Source organism: Primulina tabacum, chromosome 18 (genome assembly GCF_025594145.1).
Source record: "Primulina tabacum isolate GXHZ01 chromosome 18, ASM2559414v2, whole genome shotgun sequence".
In the NCBI taxonomy this organism is placed as follows: Eukaryota; Viridiplantae; Streptophyta; class Magnoliopsida; order Lamiales; family Gesneriaceae; genus Primulina; species Primulina tabacum.
In genome coordinates this window covers 22,291,715-22,313,866 of record NC_134567.1, presented here as the reverse complement: position 1 = coordinate 22,313,866, position 22,152 = coordinate 22,291,715, and the positions used below count along the sequence as shown (strand labels likewise).

Here is a 22,152-nt window from a genome sequence, read left to right as displayed (position 1 = left end):
TTTAAAGAGAGAAAGTACAGTAACAAAATTAAAATAAAAGTACAATAACAAAATAAAACTGTGATTTATTTACATTTTACCTCAGCTCACAACCATCTTCGCGAGCACATCAATGCCTCCAAAGTTGTTGGATTAAGCCTACTAAGATGAGGACCAACTATTCTTCCACTATTGCTAAAAGCATATTCAGATCAAGCAATTGACATAGGAATAGCTAAGACCGTTATGGTTGAGGTGAGCTACTAAAAAAATGAAAATTAATAAAACAAACACCCTAGAGTATTTATACCTACATATATGGGACGGGTATTATAGGATTCATGACCCGTCTCATACCCGGACTGGATCTGAAAAATTGGACGCGAGACTCGCCCCATGACCCATTAAGTATGCCCATATAGAGTGAATCTATTGTGCGTTTGGGTAAAACTCGAACCCGTTGACATCCCTAACTTTATGTCCTTATAAAAACAACATAAACGTATCTAACTATATAAGCATCCATCATGAAAGTTAACAGAAAAAGTTGAATGATTTAGAAGAGAATTTACAAATACCACAGGAAAAATCCGTTGTCCAGTAACAAAAAAAAAAGCAAAATAAAATTCTACGAGGAAAAATCACTTTGCGAATGTCGTTAGCACATCGTACATGTCCTAAATCGTCGATAAACAGGAAAGAATGGCGAAGAGTTGATGATTTAAATCAATGCTTAGTGTTTGATTATTACTACGTTCAAATATGCTGCTTGATTTGCGTTAATCATTATGATTTGTCGTCATAGATTTGTATTAATATCAGTGTTTAAAAAGCGTGAAAAAATGATTAACTCAAGTTAATACATTAAAAGAAACGTGAGCATTTTAGTTAAAATTCGAACTTAAATTTTATTATTTTGAATTTTAAGTTGAATTTTTTTTTTATGTTTTACATAATAAGTAATAAATATTTGAAGTATAATTTTTTTAAAAAAAAAAATTCTAAAGACATCTAAATGTTATTTGATGATTACTTTTGATCGTAAAAAAACTTCTAAGATTTATAAAATTGTTCTTAAATTTTGTATGTTTATCTATTCTTTAATTTATTGATAAATTTGATATAAATAAAATTATAAATACTAAAAATGTTTTTCATTCTTAATCTATAACTAAAAAAAATTAAACCTCGTAAAATCTTGAAGCTTGACATTGTCTGTAAATTATAGTAAAAATAAAAACATTTTTTCTGTTATAATCTCGTACTAAACTAACTTAAGTTTGTAAATCTAGAAACTTGACATTGCTGATTCCTCACGCTTCATACTTTTTAGAACACTTAAGATTAAAATATTATAGCGTACCAATAATGGCTAATCTAAAAAGTATATTTATCCTCAATCATCTTTTTTGTCGGATCTACAAAGTCATTACACATAATATTAATCGATTACATAATCGTCCTAGTTTTTATATTAAACATTCGATAGGCACGACTATTAGTTGAATATCCAAGGAACAAACACTTGTCGCTCTTAGAATCATGCTTAAACATTCGATAGACACAACGTGCTCCAAATTTTTTTTTTTTTTTTGCTCTCTCTCGTCTCTCTACTTGCAGCATCTATCCTTCAATATATATAGTCTCTTTAACCTAGAGATGATTATTTGAATAGATACACACAAAACATGGAAACTATAATTTTATTAAGAAATTAAATCTTATAAATAAAAACATTATATCTAGAGTTAATATATATATATATATATATATATATATATATTATCTTAAATAACATTAGTATAGAAATTCAAAACTCAGGTGAAAAAATAAAAGATAATTTTAGAATAAATTCTTTCTATCGTGCCAAGAAATGTTTTTCTTTGATGTTGTTGTAATTGCGCTAAAGGTTTTAAATGGTTGTCTTGCTGTATGTCGCCGGCGAAATAATCACAAGGATACATATATGGTTGATGAAGGAATGTGGTGTGACAGAATCTTTCAGTACTTACTGAAAGAATTGTTTAACAGTAAAATTACGGTACAATTGAAAAATGTATGTTTTAGATTTAAGTGTTGAATGTGGTTTTATAACACTTAAGACAACGTGCAATTGAATAATTTAAAACACAAAAATTTACATAAATACATTAAGATGCAAATAAATATGTGCGGTGCCTCAATACAAAATATTCACTAAAAAAATAATCAGTTTACACAGAAAAAAGAATACTAGTGAATAACAAAAAGCTCATTCTCTTAACAAATTAAGGGAGAAAATTGCATCCTAATTAAGTGTTGTCCTCGAATGTCTTTAATACCCCACGAAACACATAAAAAACACGAGGAGACTTAATTACGCGATTTTTTGAATTGAAGCAACACACACGTGCTCCATTTTTCCTTGCTCTTTCTCTCGTCGTCTCTCTACTTTGCAACATCTATCTTTCAATATATAGTCCCTTTAACCTAACTGGATATGATTATTTGAATAGCTACGTACAAAACATGAAAACTAAAATTTTATTAAGAAATAAAATCTTTTAAATAAAAAGATCATATCTAGAGTTAATATATATATTATCCCGTTCCCGCGCTCCAAAATCATGTAAAAAATAAAAGAATTAATTCTTTCTTTCATGCGAAGACATAGTGGCTTGTGTCTCTTGCAACCTTGATCTTTCTTAAAATTTGATTTAAAATCTTATTTGATGAAAAAAAAATTTAAGAACAAAAAATAAAGTCTATAAGAAATGAGCATCCAATTGTTTAATTACTTTTTGATAGAGTTGAATATTGTGTATGATGTTTATTTGATTTAATTTCCAGTACAAAGTTTTTTAGAAATATTAATATATCGTAATATTTTAATATTAAGGCGCTGGAGAAGAAGAGAAAACTCGAAAATTTGAAATCTTAGATTAGAAATACAACAGCTTTGCATCCAAATGGTAAGATGCAGTAATTCAAGTATGTTTAGCAAGGTTCTTATAAATTGGAGTAGCATGATCTGACAGTCTATCTTCAAATTTTACAAGTTTAAGTATGTTCAGAATGAGTTTAAGCGTAAAAATATTTTTATTTTATTTTATTGAGATTTTAATTCTATTTAGTTAATTAATAATGCATAAATATAATAAATTTAAAAGTAAAGAAATTTTATCTTAAAAACTCGTTTTTTCATGCTTAATATGGTCAATCTTATGTTTGTTGCTTTTGCTCAAATCATAGATTTTTATTCACGCTTCAGAGTTAATATTTTACTATTCCAAAATGCACAAAAGGCTAATTTAAAAATTGTGTAATAAATAGAGGTAAAAATTTGCGTGAGATGGTCTCACGGGTCGTATTTTGTAAGAAGGATATCTTATTTGAGTCATCCATGAAAAGTATTACTTTTTATGCTAAGAGTATTACTTTTTATTGTGAATATCGGTAGGGTTGACCCGTCTCACAGATAAAGATTCGTGAGACCGTCTCATAAGAGACCTACTCATAAATAAATGTGAATAGTAAATAACAAAATGTATTATTTGATATTTTTTTACCAATTAACAAAACAAAAAATGGTTTTCATAATTATAGGGTATATTCCAATTTTATTATTCAACCCATTGTTAAAGTCCAAATTACTCGCAAAAGTCCAAGCTTATTAGACACTCTTAAAAAATCAATAAATATGTAAGACTCATTATTCAAGATACATTCTCATTATTTTATGTTTAAGCTTTCGGAAAACATCTTTAGATTATTTTCTAATTTGAGTGTCAAAATATTTACGTCGGACAACCCCGATGCCTATGACATGTGTTCGTGACATAGGTGATAACCCACAAAAACTTAATCTCTACCGACTATTTGAACTCGTTTACGAGTTAGATGAAGTACGATGTATGACTGTTTGGATATGCTTATCCGAACAATTATATTTTTTTGTCATACCACATGAAATTCAATAATTCACTTCCAATAAGTTATTTCAATCAATCATCCGCCCAACCAGGTCTGTCGTTTGCAAATGTGTTGGTTTTTTTTTACTAATTGTGTCGGTAAAGTACTTAGCTCCGTTTATGGTATACAAAAGAAAACAAGTACTGTCCCATGAGATTCACCATCGTGGCTCCCACAAATCTTTCATTGAAGATTGAGGTGCGCCTACTTGTTTCAGAATATATCTTTTACAGCATCTTGCTGATATTATAAATCACAAAAAAAAAATCATAAAAAGTCAATGTTCTTGGGCAATTTTCATATCAGTCATCATATTACAAATCTTTCAAATCTACCCGGATAACAATAATAATCCATAACCCAAAAAAAAAAAAAGCTCTAACAAATATTATATATATTGCGTGTATATACATATATATGCATTTCCACTGATTTTACAAAGAAATGGAAAGAATAAAATATAATCAATATTGAACTAAACCAGTGGAATTATCACGTTAAAACTAAACAATGTTTTGAGGATGCCAGCGAGGTCCCTCTTGAAACTCAGGTGCGTCTCCCCAAGTCTTGGCTTTTTTTAAAAAATTTCAAGATTCGATTTTGCCAAGGCCCAGCTCAAGAATTCAAGCGAGAATAGTGTATGTGGTGATGATAGACTCGTCTTTGGTTCCAAGGGATTTCCGATGGATCTGTACACTTGTTCTGTTCAATCTGCAGTTGATGACTCTCTTCCTGGTTGCCACATTTACCTTCTGCTTGATCAAAATTTACTCGTTCAACGTGTTTGCTTTGACAGTCCCGTGTACGAGCTTGATGATGTGATATGGCCTGTGTGGTCTTGTCATGGATTGACATGTGTCACAACGAAATTCAAAAAACTGCCAAATTCTGGTACATTTCTGGATTTGGAATGTTACAGCATAACATTTGGTTTCGGTTATGATGATTTGCACGATGATTATAAAGTGGTGGAAGTTTTTAGCTTTGAGCATGTTCCAAGTGCAGGCCTACTAGAGACTCAGCTAAAGGTTTATAGTTTGAGGGCTAACTCTTGGAAGAGTTTGTCGAATTGGCCCGGTGGATACACATTTGGTGGGTCTGGAAAGTCTTTGAACGGAGCCATATATTGGTCAGTCCACCACTTCGATGTACCGATTGAGTGGGAGATTGTTTCTCAAGATCTTGCAACAGACACTTTTGCGGTGTTACCTTTGCCTGCTTTTGATGATGATGATGATGTCAAAGTCGAGGTGAAGGTTTTAAGGGACTGTCTTGCTGTATGTTGTGAAAGAAACACTCACGTGGATATATGGTTGATGGACTGTTGTGTGAAAAAACCGTGGACTAAAGTGGCTAGAATCCCATTCTTTTTGCATATTAGGGAGTATGAGTTTACAAGACCATGTCCATTGTTTCTGTCCGTGGATGGAAGGATGCTAGTTAAATATGGAAAAAATTTAAGCTTGTACGATCCAAGGGATCCAAATATTCATCATTTTGGTAATAAATTTGAAGTGGAAGCTATTACCTACACTGAGAGACTTGTTTCTCCAAATTTGGAGGATGAAGTTATCCTTGGAAGTACTTTGCCGCCGGAAATATTTACAGAGATACTCTTGAGATTACCTGCGAAGTCTCTTATGCGCTTTAGTACGGTTTCAAAGGGATGGCTTTCTTTAATTTCAAGTTCCCAATTTGACAAGGACCACGTCAAGTATTCAAACAAAAACGATGTGTACACTCATGATAGACTCATCTCCGGTTCCAGAACGTATCCGATGGACTTATTCACTTGTTCTCTTCATAGTGCAGTGGCAGATTCTGTTTTAAGTGGTTACATTTACCCAGAAATGGATGAACATTTGCAGGTTCAGGCTGTGTGTTGGGATTATCCTATTCTCGAGCCTGACGATATGATATGGCTTTTGGGTTCTTGTCATGGGTTGGTTTGTCTGTCACTGCTTCCTAACACTGTGATGTTAAGGAACCCAACGATACAACAATCTAAGGTTTTACCAAATTGTGGTACAGATATGGATTTTGACTGTTGCGGCCTGACATATGGTTTTGGTTATGATGAGTTGCATGTTGGTTACAAGGTAGTGGAGTTTTTCAGTTTTGAGCGTGTTACAGGGTCACAAGTGCTTGAGATTCAGATCAAGGTTTATAGTTCGAGGGCCAATTCTTGGACGATTTTGTCAAATTGGCCAGGTGGTGAACCATTTGGTGGGTCTGGTAAGTATTTGAATGGAGCCATACATTGGTCGGTCACACACTATGACGGACCGGTTGAGTGGAAGATTGTTTCTCATGATCTTGCAATGGACACTTTTACGGTGACACCTTTACCCAATTTTGAGAATGATGATGTTACAATCGAGGTAAAGGTTTTAAATGGTTTTCTAGCTGTATGTTGCGAACGAAATACGCACATGGATATATGGTTGATGAAGGAATACGGTGTGAAAGATTCTTGGACTAAAGTGGCTTGCATACCCTTCTTTCTAGACTTGATGGATAATGAGTACATTAGACCATGTCCAACGTTTTTATCGACAGACAGTAGGATACTGATTAATTATGGGCCAAATTTAAGTGTGTATGATCGTATAAATCCGCATATTCACCATTTTAGTAACAATTCTGAAGTTGAAGGTATTACCTACTCTGAAAGCCTAATTTCACCAAATTTCGAAGATGATACAAGAACTGGAAGGACATTGCCCCTAGATTCTATCTTGGAGGTACTCGTGAGATTACCTGTGAAGTCTCTTGTACGCTTTAGCTCCGTGTCAAAAGGATGGTTTTCTTTGATTTCAAGTCCTCAATTTGTGAAGGCCCATCTCAGGATTCAAAACAAAAATGATATGCTCATCTTCGGTTCCAAAACATTTCCAATGGATTTGTACAGTTGTTCTCTTGATAATGCTGTCAAGGATTGTGTTTCTGGTGGCATCATTTACCCTATAGCCGATGAAACTTTATTGGTTCACCCTGTGTGGTTGGATTTTCCTTATTTCAGGGCAGATGATGAGATATGGCTTTTGGGTTCTTGCAATGGTCTGGTCTGTGTTCTTTTAACTCCTAGCACCATGGTTTTATGGAATCCAACGATGAGAAGATCCAAAGTTTTACCAGATTCTGGTACAAATGTGCTCGACCCCTATAGCATGACATATGGTCTTGCTTACGATGAGTTGCATGATGATTATAAAGTGGTGGTGATTTTCAAAGCCATGCTCAATATGGACACATGCCAGACTCAACTCAAGGTTTATAGTTTGAGGTCCAACTCTTGGAAGACACTGTCAAATTGGCCTGATGTTGGTGACATATTTGATGGATCAGGTAAGTTTTTTAATGGAGCCATTCACTGGTCAGTACAAGATCTGAATAGACCAACCAAATGGGCTATTGTTTCCCTTGATCTTTCATCGGACACCTTCGTGAAGCTGGCTGCACCTAATTTTGAGGATGATGATGTGAGAAATAAGGTAAACGTTTTACAGGGTTGCCTGGCTGTATGTTGTGAACGTGATACCTACATGGATATATGGCTGATGTACGAATACGGTGTCCAGGCATCGTGGACTAAAGTGGTCCGCGTCCTCTTTTCTGTGAATCTGAGGGAACATCAGCTCCTTGGCCCGACACCAATATTTTTTAAAGAAGATGGGAAGATAGTATTCGACTATGGAACTTCATTGGCAGTATACAACCCGAGAAACCCTGAGATTCATCATTTCGGATGCAGGCTTGAAGTTGAAGCAACAACCTTTATGGAAAGCCTGGTAGCACCTGATTTGGATGGTGATCACATCGGAAGGGGATTGTGGTAGAAGAAAATTTAGTGACTGATTTGGTGCAAAGGAAGCTTTAATTTCTGTGGTTCGTTAATATACAGTTGATGGTTTCTTCGATGAACTAGCATTTTTGTCTTACCAGTTGTTCCAGTCATTTAGGTCCTTTGTTATTCTTGGTGTGTGTTTTTTGTAAGGATTTTTGTGGATAGTGTGTGAAATATTGGACCAAAAGTAGGTGTGTATTTAGACTAATAAGATGACAGTGTAGTTTAAGAGGTGATTAATGTGTTGTTTTGATGTTAGTGTTATATTTATTATTTGCACAATTTACGTGTAATGACTATTTATATGTTATCATTAGGGATGTAATCGAATCGAGTCGAGCCGAACTCTTGAATGTTTGAGCTTGGTTCGTTTATAATCGAGCCGAGCTCGAGCTTTATTTAACGAATATATGCATGGCTCACGAGTTTATTCAAGCCTTTATCGAGCCTAAACAAGCTTAATAAATATGAATTATACATTTAAATTTTCATTAAATTAATTAAAAAGTAAATTATATATTTAAAAAAAATATATTATTCTTATTAAAATTTGTAAATTTATTATAATAAATAAATTTAATAGACTTTTCTATATATTTCATAATTAATATGCAAAATCAATAAATCAAATATTAAAACTATTATTATTTCATCTAAAAGATTACTAATAAACTTACCAACGAACATGTTCACGACCTAACGAGCCGAATACTGTAAAGCTTGAGTTTGGTTTGTTTATCTTAACGAGCCTCATTAAACGAGCTCAAACGAGCTTTTATCGAATCGAGCTTCGAATAGCTCACAAAACGGTTTGGTTCGTTTACATCCCTAGTTATCATATATTAATGTTTTGTTGACAATAATTATTATTTTTATTTTATTTATTGCTCGTCTATTTAAGTAAAGATGACGGTTGATTGTATTTATAAAAAGAGTAGGTCTCTTGTGAGACGGTCTCACGAATCTTACCTGTGAGACGGGTCAACCCTACCGATATTCACAATAAAAAGTAATACTCTTAGCATAAAAAGTAATATTTTTTCATGGATAACCCAAATAACAGATCCGTTTCACAAAATACGACCCGTGAGACCGTCTCACACAAATTCTTGCTTTTTAAAAAAAAGAATTACTTTAAGCACTTGCAGTACAAGAAGTAGAAGATCAATAAGTTAATGATAAGAAATTTAAAAATATATAGTTTTTCGTCTTAAAATCCAAATAAAAGAGTCAAATCTTAAATAGAAAAATCACGAGTGAAGATTTTGAAAATTCATGACTATGATGAATACATGTTTTCCTTTTCATTTTCATAGATTTTTGTGTTATGGTTATTCTAGTTTTTCAGTTAATACATATTAAATATTAAAACTTGGATTTTAATTGAAAATAAATTATTTTGGAGAATGTTTATATAATTTTTTCCTAAATTAATTACTATTATAGTTGAAAGTTTTAATACATATCATCTTTCAAATATTGGCACGTTATGATGAAATGAACCGATCATTTGTTTATTTTCTATACGTGTAAAAAATAATTAGGTATATGAACTATTGAATAAATGTCAAATTGGTACATGAACTTTTATTAATGGTTTTATTGGTACATATCCGTAGGATTCCGGCCAATTTCCGATGATATTTAACTAAAATGTCCAATTTGCCCTTTATTACAAAAAAATACAAATTTATTTCTTTTTTTTAATTAGGAATATTTGTATATTATATTTATTATATTAGATAGATTATATCCTTTACAACAAAATAATTAGATATATTATATTAATGCATTCAATATGTAAATAATTTTAAATAAATAAATTGATAATATAGAAACTAAATTATATATTTAGCTAAAATTTTGATTTATATATACGTAATTTTCTCATTAATAAATTTGAAAACATTTTCAAATAAATAGTGGTTGTGATAAAAAAAAAAAAAAGTAATATTTTAGTTACATAACCATTTATTGAATATGATATTTTAACAAATTCTTGACTAAAAATTAATTTCAAATTTTGTTTAATATAAAGAACCCATCTAAACAATATCAATCAAACCACGATAGATTGTGTCCCGTGCTATTTAACTAACAACGTAGATTATTTAAGTACAACAAAGTACATGAGTAATAAATAAAATTTTGAAAGTTAATCACCCTATATATCATTGAAACTTTGAACAAAAATACAAAAAAATATCATCGTGAATCATAGTTTAATTTTTAAAGTCTACCAAAAACAAGTCATTTCCCAGGAATATCATTGATATTATCTACCAAAAATATCATATTATCATTTCCAAAACAATCTACCAAAAAAAGTCATTTCCAAAACATATAAAATATCAGCGTGAATCGTAGTTTAATTTTTAACACAAAAGCTATCCTTGCATTTCCAAAAGTTTGAAACTCTACCATCATGCTCAATTTTGATGAGATTCTTGCACATCTCCTGTCAAATAATTACAAAAAAAAAGTGAGGAAATGACGATTATTTAACAACAAAATTTGACATTTAAAAAAACATTATGAGTAAGAAATTTTGAATTTAAACAACTATATTACAACAAACACTAATTAATTTTACATTCTCTATAAGATCAATACTAAATATTTCAGTGTCCAAAATAATATAAACTAATACAAATTATATTACCTTTCTTCTTTTTCTTCGATTTTTTACCAAAATTCCCAGGATTGCGAGGACATGTGGCTTTGTTGTGTCCAAGTTCTTTGCATATGCTACAACTCGAATGAACAAATCTCTGATTTTTTTTCCCAGTAAGTGATTCAGCTGCTCCTTTTATTCTTTTTAACTTTGGCCTACCACGTTTGCTTTCTTTCTTTCTCACGACCATCTTAGGATAATTCTCATCCTCCCACATAGATTCATCAGGAATAGCATTGATATTGCTCTCATATGTCCTCAAATAGGCAGCTTTTGTTAAAAAATTATCAACATATTTCATAGGATCATCTCTTATATGATTGATACAAAAAATTGCATGCTTGCATGGAACTCCACTAATCTGCCACTCTCCACATTCAAAAGTCTTTGAATTCAAATTCAACAACAAACCATTTGCCATCACTAATTTCAAATAAGTGCTCAGATGGTTCAAATCAATGCAATTGTCTACTTTCTCGAAAGTTTCAACTTAATTTGCTTTCAACTTTTGGGGGCACAATTGAGTTCCAAGTCATAGCATTTTGTTGTCTTTCACAAAATCTTTTCATTAGTTTTCTTCTTATATGCTCCAATAATGTAAGAACCGGTTTTTGTCTCATCACCCTTAACTCACTGTTAAATGACTCAGACATATTATTTGTCACATGGTCATTCTTAACATGTATGTCAAAAGCATGTCTTGACCAATGAAAAGGTTCTTCTTGCATCAACCAATTCCATGCTGCTGTATTTTCTTGCTTAATCTCATCCATAAGATCATTGAAGTCAAACACATTACTAGCCTTCACTGCTGCCCAAAATTTATTCCTAAACTTTGGTCCAGGAAATAAGCTTTTGAAATTATTATACCTATGCCAAGCACAATATCTATGCTTAGCATTAGGATAAATTTTCTTAATGGCATTTATGAGACCTTTCTATCTATCACTCATGAAGGTTAAGTATCTCTCATCTCCTAAATGCCAATGTAAGCAATCAAGAAAGTATTCCCAACTATCCTGATTTTCTCCCTCAGAAATCATCACTGCAATTGGAAAAATACTAGAATTTGCATCAAGTGTTACTCCACACAAAATTTGTCCTCCAAAAGGATTTTTTAAGAAACAACCATCTACCCCAATGAAGGGCCTACATCCATTCACAAACCCCTCTCTTTGAGCAACAAAACTGTGGGGACCCGGACGCTAATTCATTCCTTAATCGTCTTTAGGAATAATTCAAACAATTATAATAAACAGGGTCTAAATTTTTTTTTTAAAATACAAAGCGGAAACGTAATGTAATTCAATTCAAATTACATATTAATCATAAACATACAAATCTTGTATTGTCTACAAGAATTCAACTAGGTTAAACTATATAACAGTGCTGAATCCTAAGTTGCCTCAGAGCCCGGATCTCTACGCTATCTAGTCCAGCCTCGTTCTTTTCTTGACCCTGATCCTATCCCACCTGTTGCCATGCACACATACAAACAAGACAACAGCCGGATAACTCCGGTGAGAATTACATTCTCAGTATAAATCATGTATACATGCAATCATAAAAACAATATAAAAGCATATAACAGATATTTCTAACATGTATTCAAATCAGAATATAAATCCATATCAAGAATAACTCCTATTCTAAACATGTACCATCATCAGGAACATAACACATCATGTACCATATTCAGGAACATAATCAACATAACTCAATATAAACTGTCAATTAGACTCATGACTCCACATTTTAGTCTAGACTCAATCCTAGCCTAGGGATCCCGGTTCCCAGATGTGGGTATTCCCATATCGACCAACAGTAATAGAAAAGACTCTAGTTCTATCCACGTCGATATGATATCGATCACCAATAATAGAAGAAGCTCGGATTCTATCCACATCGGTATAGTATCGATCACCAGTAATAGAAGGAACTCCGATTCTATCCACATCGATAAGATATCGACCATCAGTAATAGAAGAAGTTATGATTCTATCCACATCGATACGGTACCGATCACCAGTAATAGAAGAAGCTACAATTCTATCCACATCGATAGCCAAACATCCGGTGACAGACTTTGGCACAATCGCCAATACACTATCTTGTGACATCGTGCAATGTGCCCGTGGCGATCCCACCACTATCAGGCACTTTTGTCACAAGATTACTCGTCTAATACCTGCTATCTATAAATCAAGAGAACAAGTGCATCAGTCAAATCAATGCAATAATGTAAAGTATGTGATTTAGGGAAATTCGAGGCAAACCTCACTCGAGTTGTGCAATCCCAACTCAACATTAATTTATACCTTTATCTTCTCGGTCTGACAAAGACGAAGTCCCGAATTCAACTCTGTCCATACCCAATATGATAATGACAATCGAATAGATACAATATCAATATATAACTCAGTTCAAAACCTGTTCTGATTAATACTCAAGTCAAAACATAATCTGATCAATGCCAATCGACATATGATACCACAATACCATCTCAACCAATATCGAATCTGATCAATATCAATTTACGGATGTTTCGACGGCATAACAATACAGTTTCGATAACCCCGTCAATTCCAACACCACAGATATAATACCAGAACTCATAATCAATATCGGTGCAACTCATAATTTCAATAACAATACAAATCTGATATCGAATCTCAATTAATCAATTCCAAAAATCATAACAATTACATAACTAGTCTGTTCTTTAATCTGACTTCGATTATACGATGTCCACTGTATTAGAAACACCATATATGATTCCTATTCAATTCTAATAACATCATAATTTCAATTCGTGTCTAAACGTAACAAAACTTACGTCCAGTTGTATCCTGCGTTGATAGGAACATAGTACTGAAGTCGGATTCAAATTCTGACGGACGGATTTCTCGTAAATCACAAATCTTTCACGTCGAAGAAAACTTCACCCTTTTCTCTCCATTCTTTCGATTTTATACGGATGAATGCTTGTATTTATATATATATATACACCTCATGCATTCTAAGAAACGTGGCTTGCTTCTTTCAATAACACGTCTCGCGCATATGCGCGAATACCATCGGCGCATATGCGCGAGACACTAAGTCTCCGCGCGTGTCTTCACAATGGCTCTCGCGCATATGCGCGTACTATCTCGGCGTATATGCGCCCAACGTTCTGGACACCCCGCGCATGTGCGCGCCTTCAAGTCGCGCATGTGCGCGCAATATTCTGCCTACCTCGCGCATGTGCGCCCATCCACGTCGCGCATATGCGCCGAACTCTCTGGAGTTCTCCCTCGGCTCCTCGCATGGCTCGCGCATATGCGCGCACACTTTCCGCGCATATGCGCGAGACCTTCTGGTCACGCACAACCCGCACTTCACAATACAAAATCCAATTCCAACTTGTCCCATCTAAATCTCATCAAGTAATCAATAAATCATTTCAGATTAATCTCATATTACCGTAATTAAAATATCGGGCCTTACATTTCTCCCCCTCTAAGATATGATTTTGTCCTCGAAATCACATACCATCAATTCAGATAAAGAAGGAATGTATAATAGAGGTTACTTCAGAAAACTCATTCTATCAAACCATTTTGAAATCTTAATCTCATAACCGATTCTGTTTCTCATGTAGTTTCTTTCAATGCCCTGCTAACTTTACTGTATTTCCAATAGCAGAATAGTCTTCATTCAAAATTTTCCATTCTTTCACGCATCCTTGATTTCAATCTGAAGAAGAATTCAAGAAGTATAATATCATCATACTACTTAAGATCATTCTGATAAAATTAATTGCAAATATTGGCTATACAACATCCGTATATATCAATCAATAGCTCCTCAACTCAATCTCGGCTTCAAATACCAACAGTCATCACCTGACGTTGGCATATTTCATATCAACTTCCGAGCTACCTTCCTTTGCTTCTGAATCAGTTTCATTTTCTTTATCAGATCTTTGATCCCGTCAAATCCAATCTCAGGCATCACCGCAGTATCATCCCCATACGAAGGAAATCCGCAGTTTTCACTGTACAATACCTCGACTAGAGCTATCTCGATACTCATCTAATAGCTATTATTGTACAATAATTCATAAGGTGACAAGACATCAGGTAACTAGTGCTAAAATCCAGCACTACAGTTCCTGGATATCCTCCAGTATCTAGATAGTTCGCCCCGACTATCCGTCAATCTATAAACCATAGATAAAAAATCATGCTATACATTCTGCCAAAAGTATAAAATCAACCAAATATCACGGTATGATATAATTAACTTTGGCATTCAATACAATCTGACCCCTTTTCTGACATACCTCTCAGTCGTCTTGTCATATCTGTACATCATCATGTACAATATACATATGCAGATTTGAACAATCGTTCAATCATAACCACATCTTGGTACAGTTTTGGCAATATTTCGGTAAGTATCACCAGATCCATAGAATTATACTCCTATTTCTATTCAGGAATCGATAATCTGTATATTCAATCTCCTGGTTTCTATCTTCCTGTCCTCATCTGTCAGCGATTTAGACATTTCAATACAAATTCTAACATAACTGATTTCGTTTATTTACATCAAAACTGTCCGTTCGACTTATCACACATTTCCTGTTACCAGAATAATACTGAATCTACTACTGTGTGCCTCTGACAATACCTGTTATTTCAAATTCGAAATATCTGGCACAAACAAATCAGCTAATTATATAAAATAAAGCATTACCTACCTGGTATTCTGATTGACATACTCTTCTGACTATCGAAATCAAGTTCTGAACAATCTGATCAAACTTCGGAACTGCTGTAATTTTCAACATCAGCTCTGAGCCGGCTTGAACGTTCTGAAGTTCTGCCATTATTAATGTCGTTTTCAGCCACTGATCACTGTCTCAACTGTGCTACAATCAATCAGTATACTATCTTCAGATATCACAGACTCTGAATACAATCTGTTGCAATCTGGATTCATAGCCGAACAATTCTGTATACAACAATCTCAGTTCCCAGAATATTCAATACAAATTTCAACTGTTCGATTCAATCAATCATACGCTGCGAATATATCAAAATATCATAGATAAAACGAGCATAAGGTCATCAGAACACTTCGGAACACAGGATTTATCAACCCATACACAGAACGGAAGTATTTCCCAGAGAAACACATAATCAGATGTAACTCTAACTCTCAGGCAGTAAATCTACTGACATTTCAATTCTTTCCATTCCATCAATATCATTCTGTACAGAAGTCTAACATGAAATCCATACCTGATATCAAATCAAGGCTGAAGTCGCTCTCCCTGATATAAGACAAACCCGGAATTTCATCTGGAACGACTATAGCAACTCTCCTGCTACTGACAAATCAATCCCAGATAGGCTCAACTTCAGTAATCAACTGAATACATAAGGAATTACTCCATTCTTTTTCGATAATCATCGAATCATACATAATACGGATATCAAGGAATTCAAAATCAAGAATCCTTACCGTATATCATTCGTTCATCGGCCATTTCAGGTCCGAATCTTACCATCTCCTGGCAAGAATCTATAATAGTTCTGTACTTGTTAGCATATTAATATCAATGATGTAGTCATAATCAGATAACACAAGTACAATACAATCTAATTCAATCTCATTCTCTTTTTACTGCAGTACACAATATATCACAGAATTCACTGATATCAATTCCTCTCCCCAAAAGATACAAAGATCAATACTACAGTAATACAGACCCAGCAGGTACAACATATATCAATACAACTCAGTCAAAGATAATCGTAGGGAATGCATTAGTATATATCAATACATATGCAACATAATCATAAAAGATTATTACCTGCCACTATATCATCACGTGTGTCCTGGGTCTGTTCCTCGATCACTACCACCAGATGATTCTGCTCCCTGAAATCTTCGGGAACCTTTCTGTGGACAGACTCTAGCAAAGTGTCCCTGCTGTTTACAGATATTGCACCTACCAGTCACTCCCTGGCACTGCTCCATGGGATGTCTCCCTCCGCAAGTCCTGCAATAAACTCTAGTATAACTTGTGCTAGAACCACTGGAGCTAGATGAACCGCTCCCTAACTTCTTGAACTGCTTCTTTTGAACTTTCAACTGCTCTTTCTTTCCACCACTGCTGCTGCCAATCTCAATTCTGGAAGGTAGTTGTTGTGGTATCGGTGTTGGAAGAACATATGAAGCTTCCTTTTGTCGCCTCAGAACGGTTTCTGCTCTTTTGGCTAGATTCAGAATATCAGCAAAATTACTCGGTTGTTTCACATTCACCAATGTGCGTATCTCCGAATTCAATCCCTAGATAAACTGATCAGATACAGTTGTATCATTTCTAGCCACTTGAGGGGCAAAATGTAGCAAAGTGAAAAACTGGGCCAAATACTCGTCAACATTCAACTGACCCTGTCTCAGATTTGTAAACTCTGCACTTTTATCCTGTCGGTATGATAGAGGTACAAATCTTTGATAAAATTCAACTTTAAAAATTTTCCACGTAATCGTTGAGCTACGCTGTGCTATGGCTTCCCTGGTTACCAGCCACCAACTCCTAGCGACTTCCCGTAGTTGATTTCCAACCAGTTTAACTTTACAATCATCTGTAAAACCAAGAAATTCAAATAACATTTCTATATCCTCTAGCCAATTCTCACACTCCACTGGCGTCTCATTACCCTTCAGAATCGGCGGTTGAAACGATTGAAATCTCTTCATCTGTGTTTCCATCAAAGTTTCTGTCTCATCCATCTGATCAGTCGAAGTACTACCCAATTCTCGAATTCTTCTTGGAGGTATATCTGATTACCACAAGGGTTAGTATCACATGAGATAAATCAATCTCAGTCCCTTTCTGATCTGCTTACCTCTGATCGAGAATTGGCTCTGATTTATTTTCAAATCAGACATATTACCAAATCAACTCAGGTACTCAGGTAACATGTATTTAAAAGCAGTAAACATAATAGCATGCTAGCATACACAATGTAATTCCACATTATAAGTAAATCATATGCTAGCAATCACATGCAGGAAAGAAAACTCAATCTACCCCGCTCACTCTCTTCTACCTCAATCTCAAGAACCTACAGTTCTAGAACCTACTGTTCTGGAACCTAAGGCTCTGATACCACCTGTTGTGGGGACCCGGACGCTAATTCATTCCTTAATCGTTTTTAGGAATAATTCAAACAATTATAATAAACAGGGTCTAATTTTTTTTTTTAAATACAAAGCGGAAACGTAATGTAATTCAATTCAAATTACATATTAAACATAAACATACAAATCTTGTATTGTCTACAAGAATTCAACTAGGTTCAACTATATAACAGTGCTGAATCCTAAGTTGCCTCAGAGCCCGGATCTCCACGCTATCTAGTCCAGCCTCGTTCTTTTCTTGACCCTGATCATATCCCACCTGTTGCCATGCACACATACAAACAAGACAACAACCGGATAACTCCGGTGAGAATTACATTCTCAGTATAAATCATGTATACATGCAATCATAAAAACAATATAAAAGCATATAACAGATATTTCTAACATGTATTCAAATCAGAATATGAATCCATATCAAGAATAACTCATATTCTAAACATTACCATCATCAGGAACATAACTCATCATGTACCATATTCAGGAACATAATCAACATAACTCAATATAAACTGTCAATTAGACTCATGACTCCACATTTTAGACTAGACTCAATCCAAGCCTAGGGATCCCGGTTCTCAGATGTGGGTATTCCCATATCGACCAACAGTAATAGAAAAGACTCTAGTTCTATCCACGTCGATATGATATCGATCACCAGTAATAGAAGAAGCTCGGATTCTATCCACATCGGTATAGTATCGATCACCAGTAATAGAAGGAACTCCGATTCTATCCACATCGATAAGATATCGACCATCAGTAATAGAAGAAGTTATGATTCTATCCACATCGATACGGTACCGATCACCAGTAATAGAAGAAGCTACAATTCTATCCACATCGATAGCCAAACATCCGGTGACAGACTTTGGCACAATCGCCAATACACTATCTTGTGACATCGTGCAATGTGCCCGTGGCGATCCCACCACTATCAGGCACTTCTGTCACAAGATTACTCGTCTAATACCTGCTATCTATAAATCAAGAGAACAAGTGCATCAGTCAAATCAATGCAATAATGTAAAGTATGTGATTTAGGGAAACTCGAGCCAAACCTCACTCGAGTTGTGCAATCCAAACTCAACATTAATTTATACATTTATCTTCTCGGTCTGACAAAGACGAAGTCCCGAATTCAACTCTGTCCATACCCAATATGATAATGACAATCGAATAGATACAATATCAGTATATAACTCAGTTCAAAACCTGTTCTGATTAATACTCAAGTCAAAACATAATCTGATCAATGCCAATCGACATATGATACCACAATACCATCTCAACCAATATCGAATCTGATCAATATCAATTTACGGATGTTTCGACGGCATAACAATACAGTTTCGATAACCCCGTCAATTCCAACACCACAGATATAATACCAGAACTCATAATCAATATCGGTGCAACTCATAATTTCAATAACAATACAAATCTGATATCGAATCTCAATTATTCAATTCCAAAAATCATAACAATTACATAACTAGTCTGTTCTTTAATCTGACTTCGATTATACGATGTCCACTGTATTAGAAACACCATATATGATTCCTATTCAATTCTAATAACATCATAATTTCAAGTCGTGTCTAAACGTAACAAAACTTACGTCCAGTTGTAGCCTGCGTTGATAGGAACACAGTACTGAAGTCGGATTCAAATTCTGACAGACGGATTTCTCGTAAATCACAAATCTTTCACGTCGAAGAAAACTTCACCCTTTTCTCTCCATTCTTTCGATTTTCTACGGATGAATGCTTGTATTTATATATATATATACACACCTCATGCATTCTAAGAAACGTGGCTTGCTTCTTTCAATAACACGTCTCGCGCATATGCGCGAATACCATCGGCGCATATGCGCGAGACACTAAGTCTCCGCGCGTGTCTTCACAATGGCTCTCGCGCATATGCGCGTACTATCTCGGCGCATATGCGCCCAACGTTCTGGACACCCCGCGCATGTGCGCGCCTTCAAGTCGCGCATGTGCGCGCAATATTCTGCCTACCTCGCGCATGTGCGCCCATCCACGTCGCGCATATGCGCCGAACTCTCTGGAGTTCTCCCTCGGCTCCTCGCATGGCTCGCGCATATGCGCGCACACTTTCCGCGCATATGCGCGAGATTTCTGGTCACGCACAACCCGCACTTCACAATACAAAATCCAATTCCAACGTGTCCCATCTAAATCTCATCAAGTAATCAATAAATCATTTTAGATTAATCTCAGATTACCGTAATTAAAATCTCGGGCCTTACAAAAACTAACAAAAAATCTCTTGAATATGGGATTACAATTTGGATTGCACAAATCTAATCCTTCACACAATATTTTACAGGTTACGCCCGAATTATATTTTCTCAAAACTTTAGCATATTTGGGAAGTTTGTTATAACTAACCTCATGATCACCCATATACTTTTTGGTCACCTTTTTTCGCGCTCTATGAAGTTTACAAACATCAACATGAACACCATAATCATCAATAAGAGCAGATCCCAAATCCCCAACTGTCATTCCTTGAGCAGATTTCAGTTGTTTCTCATATTTTTTAGCTATCCACTTGGATGTTGCACTTTTATCTCTGCATTGCATAACACAAGTGTGTGGACCACCATAAGTTTTAATTTTAAAAGTTACTCCATCAATCCACTTTGATGCATGGATCCTCCAAGGGCAACCATCGGTTTTGCACTTTGGTGTTTGCATATTTCTTGTATTATGAATCCTCTTCATTCTAAAACCCTCCTGGACTTTGTAATCCTCTAAAACACTCTTAAAATGTTCCACATCCTTAAAAATCTGACCAACCTCAAATTCTATAATTCCATTTTTCTCAGTTTCAAAGACATCTCCATGCATTTTATCACTTAGTTTTGCCATCAAGGTTTCAACTTCATCATCACTACTCAAAAATTGGTCACAATCAGAATTGTAATCTGAATCATCTTCATCACCTTCACTTTCAAATTCCTTCTCTGTATCAATTAATCTTTTCTCATTTGTTTCATTACTAACACTATTGTCACTCCAACAACATAACTCTTCCTATATTTCTATAACATCAACTGTGAGTTCATCATTTTTAAAATCAGCATTCATGAGTTCTTGTTGCACACAAACTTCAACATAGTTTGGTTGATCATGGTCTTCAAAAGTATTGTGCAACAAGCGCACTCGTAGATGTAATGATGCATCACCAAATACTTCATATGCCATAAAAAGATTTTTAAAATCGTTATCACAGTTCAAAGGAAAGCTTTCTTTAGAACGTGGTGCAATGCCATCCAATCCAATTAATCCAGTCAAATCACCAATTTGACCTATATCTGCACCAAATATTGCTATTATAGAATCACGTACCAACATTGACAAATCATAATTTTGAAGGCTTGGCACATCCTTTAAAGCAATTTGTTCATCACAGTGGTGCAAAATCATCTCCATCATGAGCTGTATATTTAAAAGAAACATATAAATATACATTAGAATAAAACACAAACCAGTCAAATACAATTTCTATTAGCGTTTTTAATAACCCAAACTAGTTTAAACTTTCTATCGAACACCTTTCAATCAAAGCATATCATTACAAAAAAAACACTACAATGAGAAGAAATGACAAAAACATAAGAAGGAGAGAGACTACCTTGTGTGGAGACAATCGATTTTCAACATATTGAGGGGAAAATGGAATGCGTATCGTGGAAGCAGAAAGACTTTTTTATGGTGAAAAAATACAGTGGAAGAAAGGGTTTAGAAATAAGAATAAAATGAGATAAAATTTATTAGCTTAATTAATCTTTATCTATAAAGGGCAAATTGGACATTTTAGTTAAATGTCATCGTAAATTGACCTGAATTCCGCGGATATGTACCAATAAAACCATTAATAAAAGTTCATGTACCAATTTGACATTTATTCAATAATTCATGTACCTAATTATTTTTTACTCTTTTTTATACCCCAAAGGGAGAACTGTTGATGCATTCAAATATCATTATACTGACACCCACTTTCAAAAGGACATTCACAATGCCCGATGATACTAAAATATAATTTCAAAGGAGAAATTTTTTTTCCCCACGAGAAAACAAGTTATTATGATATTCTTGCACGTTGTTTGAGGATACATTAAAATAATTTTAAAAGAAAACCTTTTTTGGTTTTTTATTTTTGGATAATGAAAGACTTCTCAAAAGAGGGCACAAATGAAGTTCTAATCAAGTCCATTGCTTCGGACTTGTCAAATGACATATCCGATACATAATTAATTGCAAAAGTCCATGAATTGAACGTGAAATGTCCATGGTAGTTTCCGAGATTGTAGGCGCATAGACATATTGAATTTTTTTTATCTTTTTATTTTTTTATTACATGATTTTTTCTCTTGTGATCTCTTTGGGTACATATGTCATTGTTACAAGAGTGTATGTGTGTGTATAAAAGCTGAGTTTTTGCTTAAAATAATAAATTCTCG

At 34.4% G+C, this 22,152-nt stretch overlaps 1 protein-coding gene and 1 long non-coding RNA gene across 2 annotated transcripts; one reads left to right on the top strand and one right to left on the bottom strand.

Moving 5' to 3' along the window:
• The first annotated feature begins 4,324 nt into the window (after positions 1-4,324).
• LOC142532770 (uncharacterized) lies at positions 4,325-8,070 on the top strand. The gene is made up of 2 exons (XM_075639212.1): positions 4,325-4,480; positions 4,605-8,070. Exon 2 carries the CDS (start codon positions 4,614-4,616, stop codon positions 7,767-7,769), a length of 3,156 nt encoding a protein of 1,051 aa, XP_075495327.1. The 5' UTR covers positions 4,325-4,480; positions 4,605-4,613; the 3' UTR covers positions 7,770-8,070.
• Positions 8,071-9,942: 1,872 nt separating this feature from the next.
• LOC142533354 (uncharacterized) lies at positions 9,943-21,450 on the bottom strand. The gene is made up of 3 exons (XR_012816728.1): positions 21,321-21,450; positions 21,035-21,124; positions 9,943-10,235 (listed from the first exon to the last, which is right to left on the bottom strand). It is a non-coding gene; the product is annotated as an uncharacterized LOC142533354 (long non-coding RNA).
• Between the last annotated feature and the right edge of the window lie 702 nt (positions 21,451-22,152).

Coding starts and splice junctions, on each gene's coding strand:
- LOC142532770 (XM_075639212.1), top strand. CDS start 4,614: ATGGATCTGTACACTTGTTCTGTTCAATCTGCAGTTGATGACTCTCTT.